General features: G+C 31.1%; 1 protein-coding gene and 1 non-coding gene across 3 annotated transcripts; one reads left to right on the top strand and one right to left on the bottom strand.

Moving 5' to 3' along the window:
- Positions 1 to 11,824: 11,824 nt before the first annotated feature.
- LOC103837716 (ras-related protein RABG3f) lies at positions 11,825 to 13,806 on the bottom strand. 2 transcript variants are annotated; one of them, XM_009114091.3, is made up of 7 exons: positions 13,574 to 13,806; positions 13,148 to 13,174; positions 12,911 to 13,010; positions 12,595 to 12,741; positions 12,441 to 12,521; positions 12,212 to 12,357; positions 11,825 to 12,137 (listed from the first exon to the last, which is right to left on the bottom strand). In XM_009114091.3, exons 1-7 carry the CDS (start codon positions 13,624 to 13,626, stop codon positions 12,071 to 12,073), a joined length of 621 nt encoding a protein of 206 aa, XP_009112339.1. In that variant the 5' UTR covers positions 13,627 to 13,806; the 3' UTR covers positions 11,825 to 12,070. The 2 variants fall into 2 exon arrangements, with proteins under 2 accessions (XP_009112339.1, XP_009112347.1); XM_009114099.3 differs by lacking the exon at positions 13,574 to 13,806 and adding an exon at positions 13,254 to 13,556.
- A 65-nt stretch (positions 13,807 to 13,871) lies between these two features.
- TRNAA-AGC lies at positions 13,872 to 13,945 on the top strand. The gene has a single exon. It is a non-coding gene; the product is annotated as a tRNA-Thr (tRNA).
- The last annotated feature ends 51 nt before the right edge of the window (positions 13,946 to 13,996 follow it).

The raw sequence follows: 13,996 nt of genomic DNA on the forward strand, positions 1-13,996 counted from the left end.
TGCCTCCGTCAGAGGGTTTGGCCGCCACGGATTCACATGAGGATGGTATACCACAGACTCAGCCACAAACACAATCACAATCAGTTTCACAGAACCGATCGTGGGTAAACGTTTCCAAATAAAATCAAAAAGCTCTGACGAAGTACGATGTTAAAGTCACAATGGAAGGAGGAATATGATCAGTCGAGATCCCGGAGGAAGTTTTCGAAGATCCGTCACCACTATGGGATGATTTTCTAATAGGAAAGTTCTTGGAGAAAGCACCCCATATTGGAAAAGTTCATGCCATTGTTAACAAAATTTGGACTGGAGCTGATAAGTCACAGATGATAGAAGTTTACGAGATCAACTCTACAACAATGAAGTTCAGAATATTTAATTCAGCAATGAGAACTAGAATTCTACGTAGGTGTATGTGGAATCTGGCAGAGGTTCCAGTGATTACGACAGAGTGGAAACCAATGGTAGAGGAGAAGGAGCCGGAACAAATGGTTCCACTGTGGGTGCATCTGAGAAATGTTCCCATGAATGTGTTTTCGTGGAAATGACTAAGTTTTGTAACTATTCCAGTGGGAGTTCCATTGAAGCTGCATCAGGACACAACTTTATGCAAAGACTTTAAGGTGGCAAAAGTTTTTGTTAAAGAGGATTTAACAAAGGAGCTACCACGCTCTATGAACTTCAAATTTCAGGGGAAAGATACTTTGGTTGACTTCTCATACCCATGGATACCATCTAAATGCACAACATGTGGGAAATGGGGAAATTTGGAGACGGTTTGTAAGCAAAAAATAGCAGAAGAAAATGGTAACATGATAGTTTCGCAAGAAAATGCTAATGAAGGAACCGTGATGGCATCAAAGGACTGCTCTCTAGAAGGAGGAAAAGACACAGATGTTGGAAAAGAAAAAAGCAGTTCTGAGACAGATCAAGAAACAAAGGTGATGGCTGAAACAGAGGTACAAGAAATTGCAGAGAAGGTAGCAGAAACAAAGGAAAGGATTGGAGGAGAAGAAGTGAATGAAAGTGAGGCTATCACTGGAACAGAGAGTGATCTCCAAGAAGGGAAGGATTGGTTGACACCTACAAAGGTGAGTAAAACTCCGGAAAAGAAGAAAGATCAGGATCTTGGAGAAGGCTCTATTATTTCGAACTCTCGATTTGCATTATTAGCTCCAGAGGATGCAAAGGATGGGGATATATTACAACAAGAAACTTAAACCGAGGTAGGCTCGGTTATGGAAACCACTCAGTCAGAGAAGAATGGGAATGTTAAGGTAATGGGTTCTACACGACCATCACTGCCGAGACATTCAAAGGATAATCACAAGGTTATACCAAGCTTAGTTGCTCAAAAAAAAAAAACGATTGCTGTCACAGTCTTTTGAACAAACAGTTGACAAGAAAGAAGAATTGATGTCGGGTCTCTATTGGAACATCTGCGGATTTAATAAGAAAAAGAAGCATACAGTTGTGGAAAACTGTATTAAAAAAAAGTGGTATGAAGTTTTGATGTTTAATAGAAACTCGAGTAAAGGAGAATAGAGCAGAGAGAATAGTCTCTTCTGTTTTCCAAAACTGGTCTACTATGTCAAATTATGAGCATCACAGACTTGGGAGGATATGGGTAGTGTGGAGCCCTGAGGTAAGGGTAACACCATGCTTTAAGACTAACCAAGTTATAACCTGCTCAGTGAAGCTAGAAGGTCTACGCGTCTAACTGCTCTGAGGAAATGAAAGAATTATGGAATGATCTCAAGGAACACCAAAACTCTCCTATGCTTAAGGATAAGCCATGGATAGTTTTAGATGATTTTAATGAGATTATGGAGCTTGAGGAGTACTCTGGTACCAATGTTCCAACGGTTACTTCAGGGATAAGAGAGTTCCAAGAAGTAAATCGGCACTGCTCATTCACAGACATGAAGTCTCATGGTCTCAACCTAATATGGAGTAATAAGAGAAAGGAGGACTTATTCAGAAAAATCTAGATAGAAACTTAGTGAACGAGGTGTGGCTCACAAAAATTCCTCAATATTTCTATGTTTCCGAGGCTGGAGGTTGTTCTGATCACCTACAATGTAGGTTTCAGATACAACTAGAACCTCTGAAAACACTACGCCCTTTCAAATTCACCAATGCGGTGGCTGAAGCACCGGGTTTCATTCCTTTGATAGCTGACTACTGGAGGTCTGCTGACCCGTTATATAACTCTACATCTGCTCTTTTCAGACTATCAAAGAAACTGAAGGATCTCAAGCCTGCTCTGAGAGATTTCAGTAAACAAAACAATGGTGATATTACAAAGAGGACAAGAGAAGCCTACGACACACTTTGCAAGAGTCAAACTCGGGTGATGACTGATCTACTCCTGACTTACTAAATGAGAAATCTCGTGCTTTTGATCGATGGATACTATTATTGAACATAGAAGAGAAGGTGCTTAGCCAAAGACCAAAGATGCTGAACGTGGGGGATGGTAACAACACAAGCTTTCGTAACTCTGTCAAGTCTCGAGCAGCAAAAAAATGGATGGGTCCATAGTATCAACTCAGGAAGAAATTAAAGCAGAAGCTGTGGACTATTTCCAACAGTTTTTGGCAAATGATGTAGTGGACTACAGAGGAATGGAAGTCGATGATTTAAAACAAATGCTGAGATTTCAATGTGAGGAGGTAGATACCAATCCACTTGCTCATGAGGTAACATCAGCGGAGGTAAAAAAACGTTTTATTCGCGATGGCAAACAACAAAAGTCCGGGGCCAGATGGGTACACATGTGAGTTCTATAAAGCAGCTTGGGATAATTGGAGCTGATTTTGTAGTGGATGTTAAATCTTTTTTTACTACTGGCTTCTTGCCGAAAGGGGTAAACTCTACAATCCTTGCTCTCATCCCGAAAAAAGAAGATTCAACAACCATGAAAGACTTTCACCCTATATCGTGTTGCAACGTGAACTACAAGGTCATTTCAAAGATTCTAGCAAATCTTGAAGCTGATCCTCCCAAAATTTATATCTCCAAATCATTCTGCTTTCGTCAAGGATCGCTTACTGATGAAAAATGTGTTACTAGCCTCAGAACTTGTTAAACGTTATCACAAAAGCTCTGTCTCAGCAAGATGTGCGATTAAATTCGACATGTCCAAAGCATTTGATACAGTTCAGTGGCCTCCTCTTGTCTGCTTGATCAGCTTTGGGATTCCCTTGTGAGTACATTGTCTGGATCAAAAAATGTATTTCATTACCATCCTTCTCCGTGCAAGTGAATGGAGAACTCGCTGGTTATTTTAACAGTAAAAGAGGCCTTAGACAAGGTTGTGCTCTATCGCCTTATCTGTTTGTTATATGCATGGAGGTGTTGTCCAAAATGTTGAACCAACAAGCGACTGACCGTAAGTTTGGATACCATCCGTATTTCCAAGATTTGAAACTCACCCATCTTAGCTTTGCAGACGATATGCTTGTCTTCTCAGATGGACAGAAACAGTCAATTGATGAAATTCTGGAAACGTTCACAAAATTTGCAGAGGTGTCGGGTCTGCATATTAGCATGGAAAAATCAACCTTGTATCTGGCCGGAATGAGCGATGAGGCAAAGCAGGAGATGCTAAGCCAGTATACTTTTGCCAATGGAGAACTCCCTATTCGCTATCTTGGATTAGCACTAATGACAAACAGATGTCGTCTGAGGATTATGCTCCTCTTTTGGAGAAAATTAGAGCTCGAATCAGCTCTTGGACGGCATGTTTCCTCTCGTTTGCTGGGAGAATGAAATTGATAAGCTCAGTCATATTCAGCCTCGCAAATTTTTGGATATCTGCTTTCAGGTTACCAAAAAAATGCATTGAAGAAATTGATAGCTTGTGTGCAGCTTTTTTGTGGTCAGGTCCAATGCTAAACACAAAAAGGCTAAGGTTTAGTGGAAAGGACTGTTGTAAACCTAAAGAGGAGGGAGGCTTGGGTTTGCGATCAATCTCTGAAGCAAATGACGTGTCTTTCTTAAAGCTAGTATGGCGCATCCTCTCCTCTGCAGACTCGCTATGGGTCAGATGGATCAGACGATATCTGATTCAAAAAGGTTCTTTCTGGTCGGTTAAGGAAAGTAGATTGCTTGGCTCATGGATGTGGAAGAAAATACTTAAATACAGAGATATTGCAGCACAGTTCGCGAAGGTGGAAGTCCATAGCAGTTCCTCAACGTCGTTCTGGTATGACAGTTGGTCTCCTCGTGGAAGACTTATTGAAAAAACTCAAGGTGGAGGAGTCCTGGATATGGGGATTCAGCTAAATGATACAGTAGAGAAGGTGGTGAACTCTCACAGAAGTAGAAGAGGCAGAGGGGATGTCTATAACCTAATTAAGGAAGAGATACACAACTTAAGAACAAGAGGTTTAGATCAGAGAGAAGATACTCGGTTATGGAACGTGGGGGAAAACTTATACAAAGAAAGCTTCAGCTCTAAAGAAACTTGAGGAGACTTACTAGAACAGCCCACCCAGAGGTCGACTGGCACAGAGGTGTCTGGTTTCAATTCAACACTCCAAAATACTCGTTCATGGCTTGGATAGCTATCCAGGATAGACTTCCAACAGGCGACAGAATATCTAACTGGAACATTGTAACAAAGACATCTTGCTGTCTCTGTCCTACGACGCTTGAAACTAGAAACCATATGTTCTTCCAGTGTTCTTTTTCGGAGGAGATTTGGAGAAATCTTACTCATAAGTTACTGTCAGGGCAATACATAAGCGAATGGGATGAGGTCACCCGCCTTATAAATGATCAAACACGGCAAAATGTACATTTGTTCCTCCTCAGATACATGTTTCAGGCCACACTATCAACCGTTTGGTATGGAAGGAATGGGAGGCGGCATGGAGAGAAGGCTAATCCCCCTGCAGCTCTGATTAAACAGATCGACAAGCTGGTCAGGAACCGTATCTCAAGCTTAAGAATGATGGAAGATCGAAAGTATAAAAAGGCCTTGGAGACATGGTTCTCCTTTCGATGATCAAGCTTTTTTCTTTGGTTTCTAAGTTTAAGTCTTATTTTCAAAAAAACACTCAGCTAAAGTTACAACCATTGTACAAATGTTTTTTTGAATATATTTAACATTATTTCAAAAAAAAAATCAAAGGATTATTTATTTATTTTGGACAAAAGACAACTATCTCCAAGTGAAATACATGCGAACAAAAGAAATTTCCCATGCCTTTAAAATAATCATTCACATTGGGTAATTCTGATAATTCTGCAGAAATTACGGACGATTTGAGAGAATTTCAAACTTTTGATTTAGCACAACAAAAATTCCCCTACTTAAATAATTATAATTAAGACCAAATTTATCGCATATATTAATCATACGGAAGGGTTGATAAAAAAATTACATATGAAAACACGTACCCAATTAAATCTGGTCTCCAAGCCAGAGTTAAAACCCCAGTTGTTCAGTGATAAGAAAGTACATCGATTAATAATACTTCCTTCTCTTGGACGGCTGCAAAATGGAAACGAAAGAAACATTTGAACTAATGTGTTTAGTGTCAATGTACTCTTGTAAATTAATTAGTAACAGACCTAAAATCTACAATCTATATACTCTAGTTCGACAAAATGCAGTTAAATTGTCTCACTATATAACGTGTACGACCAAACAAACTTTGTAAAAAATACCCAATTAACAGAAAAACGACGATAATCAGCTCCATATGAACAGAAAATCATGACTCTTCACTTGGAAACTTATGTTAACTGAAACAATTTTAGGAGTTGTAAATCTTACTTCTACTGGTTGGCGTTTCAACACAAATGGCGATTCAGTCTAGAAAAGTACCTTTGAAATAGAGTGAAAAGAAAACGAATAAGTGGTTTTGAATCACAGATTCAATAGATATACATATACTGGCCCTAAATGATGTATGGGCAATTTACAGAAGCGATCAATGAGTTTTTGAAGAATATATGTTTTTGAGGTTGAGTAACATAATAGGAGAGATGGCGAGAGAACAATTGCGAACAGTGGTGGTGAAACCGGACGAGGGATAAAAACTTATTGATTCGTACTAACCCTAGATTCTTACTCCTGCGAAAGGAATAAAAATTTTATATTCTCCTCGAGCTCCATCCTGTACTCTCTTTAATATTCAAAAAAGTGTAAGACTTTCGTAAAATAGAACACAAAATGTCGAGCCAAGAACACCTATAACAGTAAAAATTTGAGAGAATGTGTTGGTTGGGGGATGACAAAAGATGTCGTTTGCTATAATAAAGAAACAAAAGACGTTGGGTTGGGGATGGCAATAGACGTCGTTTGCTACAATAAAGGATGACATCATTTCTTAAAAGGAAACTAAATCTTGTCCATTAGATTTCATAGTTAAAACAAATCTGACCAAAGGATACAACTTTTTTTTTCCTATAAAAAAATGATGACAGCAGTAGTTAACAAAACCAAGTTTGCTATTATATATAGATTAGAGGGAGAAAAAACAAAAGTTGATTTTTTTGATCAAACACGAATGTACTATTGAAGCACATAATCTGTCTTTGGCAACCCCTCATAGTCATATGCATCAAAGACGGTAAAAGTCATGGTTAAAGATTGTAATCATGATACAGATTTACCTATAATTGATGATGCTCCACAAAAAACTTCTACTTCAAGATCATATGTTTGATAATAATCAATTCACATTCCCTATGAAAAATGCAGTGTTATATACTCTTTAATTTAAAATGTTAGATATTTAAAAATTTCTTAAATATTTCAGAAAAATATAAGATCATATTTCAAATTTTTTAACATTATTAAAATAGTATAGATAAACTATCTATTTTTATTTGCAAGTAACTTTTTATTTCTGAACTTCACACTAGAAGTTAGAGCGTTTAAAATATTTAATACTCTTAATAAATTATTATATAACAAAAAGAAATTATATATTAACAACATAAATATATGTATTATGCATAATATGTAAACACGTCAATATGGTTGGACCTAAAATATATCTCAATAATATTATTTGAGAAGTCAGCTTCCTATGTGTCGCTCTCACGTTAACTCTCACGATGGTTGATTACACTGATACCCTTAATGAATTAATTTACATTTAAAATACTATTATTTATTTATTTTATTTAGTTTCCTTTTAAAAAAATTTCAAAAAATTTACACATATAATAAAAAAATTTACACATATAATATTATTTGAGAAGTCACTTTCCTAGGTGTCACGCTCACGTTAACTCTCATGGTGGTTGATTACTACGATACCCCTAATAAAGTTAAAAAGTACAATTAAATATTATTTTTTACTTTTTAAAATTTTCCAAATAACAATATAGATAAAAAGGAAACATTTATAGTGTTTTAAAAATAATTTAGAAACGAAAAATATATGTATATAATATGATTTCATAAAAAAATGAAAGTTCACAAAATAGTAATATTCCATTTAAAATATATCTTTAAGTAACAAAAAATATAGTTTTGAAGTAATAAAATACTTTTTTTTATCTACATCTTCTTAGATGAAAAATTATATTTGTATATAATGTGATTTCATAAAAACAAAAGTTCACACAAATGATCTTGATATTAGAAAAAGAAATATTTTTCTCTTCTAACATAATTTTACACAATACAAATATATATTTTCAAAGTAACTGAATTTTTTATATATATCTATATATTTTCTTAGATGATTACACAAAATAATTAAGTAACATAAACGTATATAGGTTTAATTGACCAAAAAAAATTTATTATTATTATTATTGAATTTTTCTTAATCTTTTTTCATATATTTAGTTTACTATAATATCTTACAATTACGGGAAAATAAATAAATTTTATTTTACTTATATAATATAATTTATAAAATACAATCACATTTTTACTTCATATTTTAAGAGATGTTGAAAAAACTAAAAATAAATTTTAGCAATAAACATATTAACAAATGAACATATTAGAACTAATCCAACTTATATCTTACAGGGAAATTGCCACAAATAACACATTTATAGTACCATTTTTCATGTTTACACTAACTATTTTTACCTTCACTTTTAATGAAGAGCAAAAGACAATTATACCCTTAGTGTTAACTAATCTAGACTTAGGGTTTAGAGTTAAGGGGTGGGATAGGGTTTTTGGAATGGGAAATTAAAGATTCAAATAAATATATAAATAAATACTTAAAAATATATAAAAAATTTTAAAAATAGTTTCAAACATAATTTTCGTTTTCCAAAACGAAATTTGAAAAAAAATAAAAAAAAATCAAAAACAAATTTCAAAGAAATAAAATTAAAAAAAGTTCGAATTTGAAAAAGTATAATTCAATAACATAAAAAAAATTTTTTTTTTATTTTTATTTTTATTTTATTTTATTTTTATTTAAATAATAATTTATTATATATATAAATAACAAGGGCATAAGAGTCTTCTGCCACTTAATGAATAAGGTATTTCGAAAATGTCTCTTTAGTGGTGATAAAAATGAAAAGTGGTACCAAGAAAGTGGCAAACATGTAATTTCCCCTATCTAAAATCATAGATGTAACTACAATAAGAATGTATAATTTTTTAGCAACTAATCCAACTTATATATAAAATCATAAAATCATAGATGTAATTACAATAAGAGTGTATAATTTATTTATATTGTTTATATAATAATAATTTATTTATTTTGTTTATATAATAATAATTTCTTTATTTATAAATTTAAATTATATGATGACTTAAAACATATTAACAAATGATAAATAAAATATTAACTCACTATTACAATTTAGATATTTTGTAAAATTTATATATATACATGCGACTTTAGAATATTATCATTATATTAATTTATGTAATTTGGAATTACACATTTTATTTTATTTTTCATTTCATTCTAATCAAAATATATCTTAAATTATACATAATCTTAATAAAATATACTTATGTATTTAAGACAACAACCAACCTAAAATACAAATAAGAAAATAAATCAAAAATTAATATATTCACAAGAAATAAATATTATAGTTGAATTCAAATAAATAGACAGAATCCAATATGTGCAAATGACAACTAAATTGACTGTAAAAATAACAAAACCAATTAGATAAATATTTAATTAAAGTAATATGATATAATTAATATAAATTATACATACAAATTATAAATTAATTTAAAATTAAAAACAAATATCAATTAATTATTATATTATATTAATTTTATAAATATTTATATCCGTGCATGAGCACGGAAAATCACCTAGGTACATTAACTCTATAATATTATTTGAGAAGTCAGTTTCTTATGTGTCGCTCTCACGTTTACACATATAATAAAAAAAGAAATTTTTTTTAAACTTAAAAAAATAAGAATTGAAAAACGAAAATATATGTATATAATATGATTTCATAAAAAAAAAATTCACAAAATAGTAATATTACATTTAATAACTATTTTTAAATAACATAAAATGTAATTTTGAAGTAATAAAATACTTTCTGTATATCTATATTTTCTTAGATGAAAATTATAAATTTATATATAATGTAATTTCATTGAAAACAATTTACACAGATAATCTTGATATTAGAAAAAGAATTATTATTTCTTTTAAAACATAATTTTAAACAATAAAAAAATCAAAATAATAAAAATAATTTTTATATATCTATAAATTTTCTTAGATGATTACATAAAATAATTAAGTAACATAAACTGATATATGTTTAATTGTCTAAAAATAGTTTGTAATTAGTAATATTCAAATGTTTTATTTATTTATTTTATATATTTAATTGACGATATTATCTTTCAATTACAGCAAAAAAATATCGATAAATTATATTTTACTTATATAATATTATTTTTAAATACAATCACAATTTTTTACTACTTATTTTTAAGAGATATTCAAAAAAAAAAACTAAAAATAATTTTCAAAATAAACATCGTTTGATCAAATAGTTACAAAATAGTTTAATGAGGTAGATATATTATATTTTATAATTATTAAAATTATTTATTTCTTAATATTAAATTGTCTTTTAAATTTTATGTTTTTATGTTTGTAACTTAATAGATCCATAGTCAAAATACCAGAGTAAATCTGAATTCTCATTTTTAAGATTATTTAAAATAAATTTTAGTCTCCATTCAATAAATCAAAGGCATAAAGTTATTTAGAATTTATAAAATATTTTAATTATTGTATATATTGATATGTGCTTATGAGCTTTCAAAAATGTATCCGCTACTTACGCATGTAACTTCCTATTGATCATCGCTTTATTTTCTAATATATGTTTTACAAACCTAAACATATAATTTGATAAATATTATGGAAATACATGCACATTTGACTTAATTATAATAAAAATAATTACACTTCATTTTGAATTTGAAAGAATATATGTAATTCAATATTCACAACATGAGTAATTCGATAAATCCAACTTATATCTAAAATCATAAATTTAACTACGATAAGAATATATAATTTTATAAGAATAGTAATTTATTTTATAAATATAAATCATAAGACAACTAAAAGCATATTAAAAATGAAAATAGAATATTAACCAACTGTTACAATTTAGTTATTTTGAAAAATTTATATATATGCGTGGGATTTCAGAATATTATCATTTCGTTATATTAATTTATGTAATTTGGAATCAGACAGTTTAGTTTATTTTTTATTTCATTCTAAGCACAATATATCATAAGTTATACATAATATTCATAAAATATATTCACATATCTAAGACAACAACCACCTAAATGCAAATAAGAAATTAACCAAAATTTTAATATATGGAATAAAAATATTACGGTTGAATTCATAGATGCAGTCTAATTTACCCAAATGATAACTAAATCGAATGAAAAAAAAAACAAAATTGATTAGATATAACATATATAAAAGCATATGTATAATTAAAGTAACATAATATTATTAATATAAATGATGCATATAAATTATAAATTAATTTAAAATTAAAAGTAAGTAGTAATCAATTATTATAATATATTTACTTTAAAAATATTTATATCCGTACATGAGCACGAAAAAATCACCTAGTAGTAAACTATTAATAAATAATGAGATTTATTTATTAAATTAGATAATTGTTAATAAATTCATGCTATCAAAAAAAATTAATAAATTCATACAATTAAAATTAACCAAAAACTAAAAAAATATTTTCAAAATAAAAACATAATTCCATTAATGTGTTGCTATCTAAAAACTATTTTCAATCATAAATGTTTTAATAAAAAATGCATAATTAAGTATTAATCAAATATAAAAATTAAACTTTGAATAACTGAAAAGAAAATATTCAATGATTTCAAATATTTATTTATTAATATTGAAGGTAATGCGTAAAGAGATTTTTCAATTATTTATAATACGTGAGAGTTTCTAAAAAATAAAATAATAACAAGCATATATTTTAGATATATAAATAATTTGATGTTTTAATTTTTTAAGAATGCAAACAATAATTTATTATGGTGATAGGTCTTTGAATTAACTTATCATAATCAAAAAAATTGGAAAAAAAAATGCAAAATAAGTATTAAAAAATTCAAATTTTTGTTTATTTAAATATTTATTTATTTTTATAACTGTAAGAGAATGATATACTACTCATCATTTATCTCTTTATTGAAGGCACTGGTCACTTTAATCTTTGTGGACTAATTTGAAAACAGAAACATGTTTTGGAGCTATTTGAAGCTTTTTCTATATTGGAAAGATATTGTTTGTTTAATCGTTTTTCATATTACTGGGAGGCATGCATAAAAATATGTTTATAATTAAAGATGCATAATAACGTTTTCCTAACCATAATATACTTATTAAACAATTTAAATAAATCGCTTTGAAGGGTTCCATTACCCAGAACAGAACAAATGTACAGCAATGTAATATAATATCATAAGAGAGATGATAGCTGGTGAAGAAAAGGGGTAATGGGAAGAGAGACAAGTTTCCCATTGTTGAACTCAAAAGCAATTCTTCTGGGAGAGATGATTGATCCCTTAGCATTCACACCCTGTAGACCTCTGTTGATTGCTTGTCCCGACATCGATTGTGTCTGGCAAGTACCTAGAGAACAAAAGAAAAGACCAAAACGTTGAGACCACCAAACTAATGACTTCAAAAATTGTTTTGAAACTTACAGCTCTTCCTCTTCTCCGCTCTTCAGGGCGTTCTTGGCGATGCATTCGAATGCCTCCTCCACATTGGTGCCTTCCTTGGCTGAGGTCTCAAAGTAAGGGATGTTTCCCTTTGAAGCACACCAAGCCTTAGCTTTTTTCTCTGAAACCTATGATCAAGTACTTGCTCATTTATGTTAACATCTCAGAGACATTCCATGAAGAGTGGAAAAGTAAAGCACATCATACATACCACTCGGCTGTTTCCACCATCAACGTCGACCTTGTTTCCAATAACCACAAAGGGAAAATTCTCTGGATCCGATGGACTCGCCTGTAAGGAACAATTACACACTTTGCGTTACTGCTTCTGCCTAGTGTTTACAGAGGGGGTGAGAACAAGATACCTGGATGAGAAACTCTTCTCTCCAGTTGTTGAGATTGTCAAATGATTTCATGGAGTTGACATCATATACAAGAACACAGCAATCAGCACCCCGGTAGAAAGCTACACCAAGGCTCTGGAACCTTTCTTGTCCAGCTGTATCCCAGATCTGTAATTACACACCCATTGAACAGAAAAAGAAACAAACAAGTGAGCTTTGTTCAAGGTAATGATAGATTGTGCTTATATATTTATCTATGTTTCTGGCAGAAACTTGTTAGTTAGTTAGTTAATGACTATTCCACACACAAAATAAAGAAAGAGCCACAAGTAAGAACCTGTAAAGTGAAAAGGCGATCTTCAAACTGAACTTCCTTAGTCAAGAAGTCAGCTCCAATGGTGGCCTTGTACTGGTTGCTGAACTTTTTATTAACATATCTGAAGTTTTATCGTGTTAAAACCCAAAAACAAAAAAGTGCGAAATCATATAATGAGGACCAAACCAACCAAACAATCAAATTTTCCTTTTAAAATCAATTCAAGACAAAACTAATCAAACAAAAAAAGAAGGATACTGATTCATCAAAGAGGTTTTCCCCACCCTGCAAAAAAAAAAAAAACCACAAATAATAAGAGAATTCCAAAATTAGTCTAATAAACATAACATATTAAAACAAGTACATGATTTTGATGTCCACCACAAAGCTGTGATTTTGATCAACAACACAGAAAGTAAACCTCAACCAAAAAAAAAAAATCACATCTAACGACAGATAAGTAGAGTGAGTAATTGAAATAAAGGGATAACACAAGTCAACAGCAACGAGATCAGCCAAATTAAGAGATCACCAGATCATATCAGTATCCAAACCGCAGGAAAGGAGTCACTAGTCAGACACCTAAATCTTAAAAAAAAAACCTAAATCACGGGTTTGATCGCATACATGTAGAACAAATACAAACACACAAAAAAAAGAGAGTGTATTTGGAGAAAGCTAAACCCGCTATCGCCGAGGATGATGACTTTGAGGAGGGTACGTCTACGAGAAGGCATCGAATCGGAAGTAAACGGATCTAAAAGACAGAGAGAGAGAGAGAGAGAGAGAGGGAGATGTTCTACGATCTCTGTTTGGTTTAATTTGAGGAAGAAACACCTTCTCTATGTGTCCTGAAGAGTCCAAGCTGTGTTCCTGATCTGTTAAGATCTTTAGGCGACTACTCTTTTGTCTTTATATTAAAAGAGAATCATTCTGTTAACGTAATCTACAATATACTTAATACAATAGTAACTACCAATTAGCTCTCGTAGCTCAGTTGGTTAGAGCACCCGTTTAGTAAGCGGGAGGTCTTGAGTTCAACTCTCAACGAAAGCATTATTTCTTTTTTATTTCCCTTTTCCTTATGTATTTTTCACCAGTAATTAT

This window comes from Brassica rapa, chromosome A01 (assembly GCF_000309985.2).
Source record: "Brassica rapa cultivar Chiifu-401-42 chromosome A01, CAAS_Brap_v3.01, whole genome shotgun sequence".
In the NCBI taxonomy this organism is placed as follows: Eukaryota; Viridiplantae; Streptophyta; class Magnoliopsida; order Brassicales; family Brassicaceae; genus Brassica; species Brassica rapa.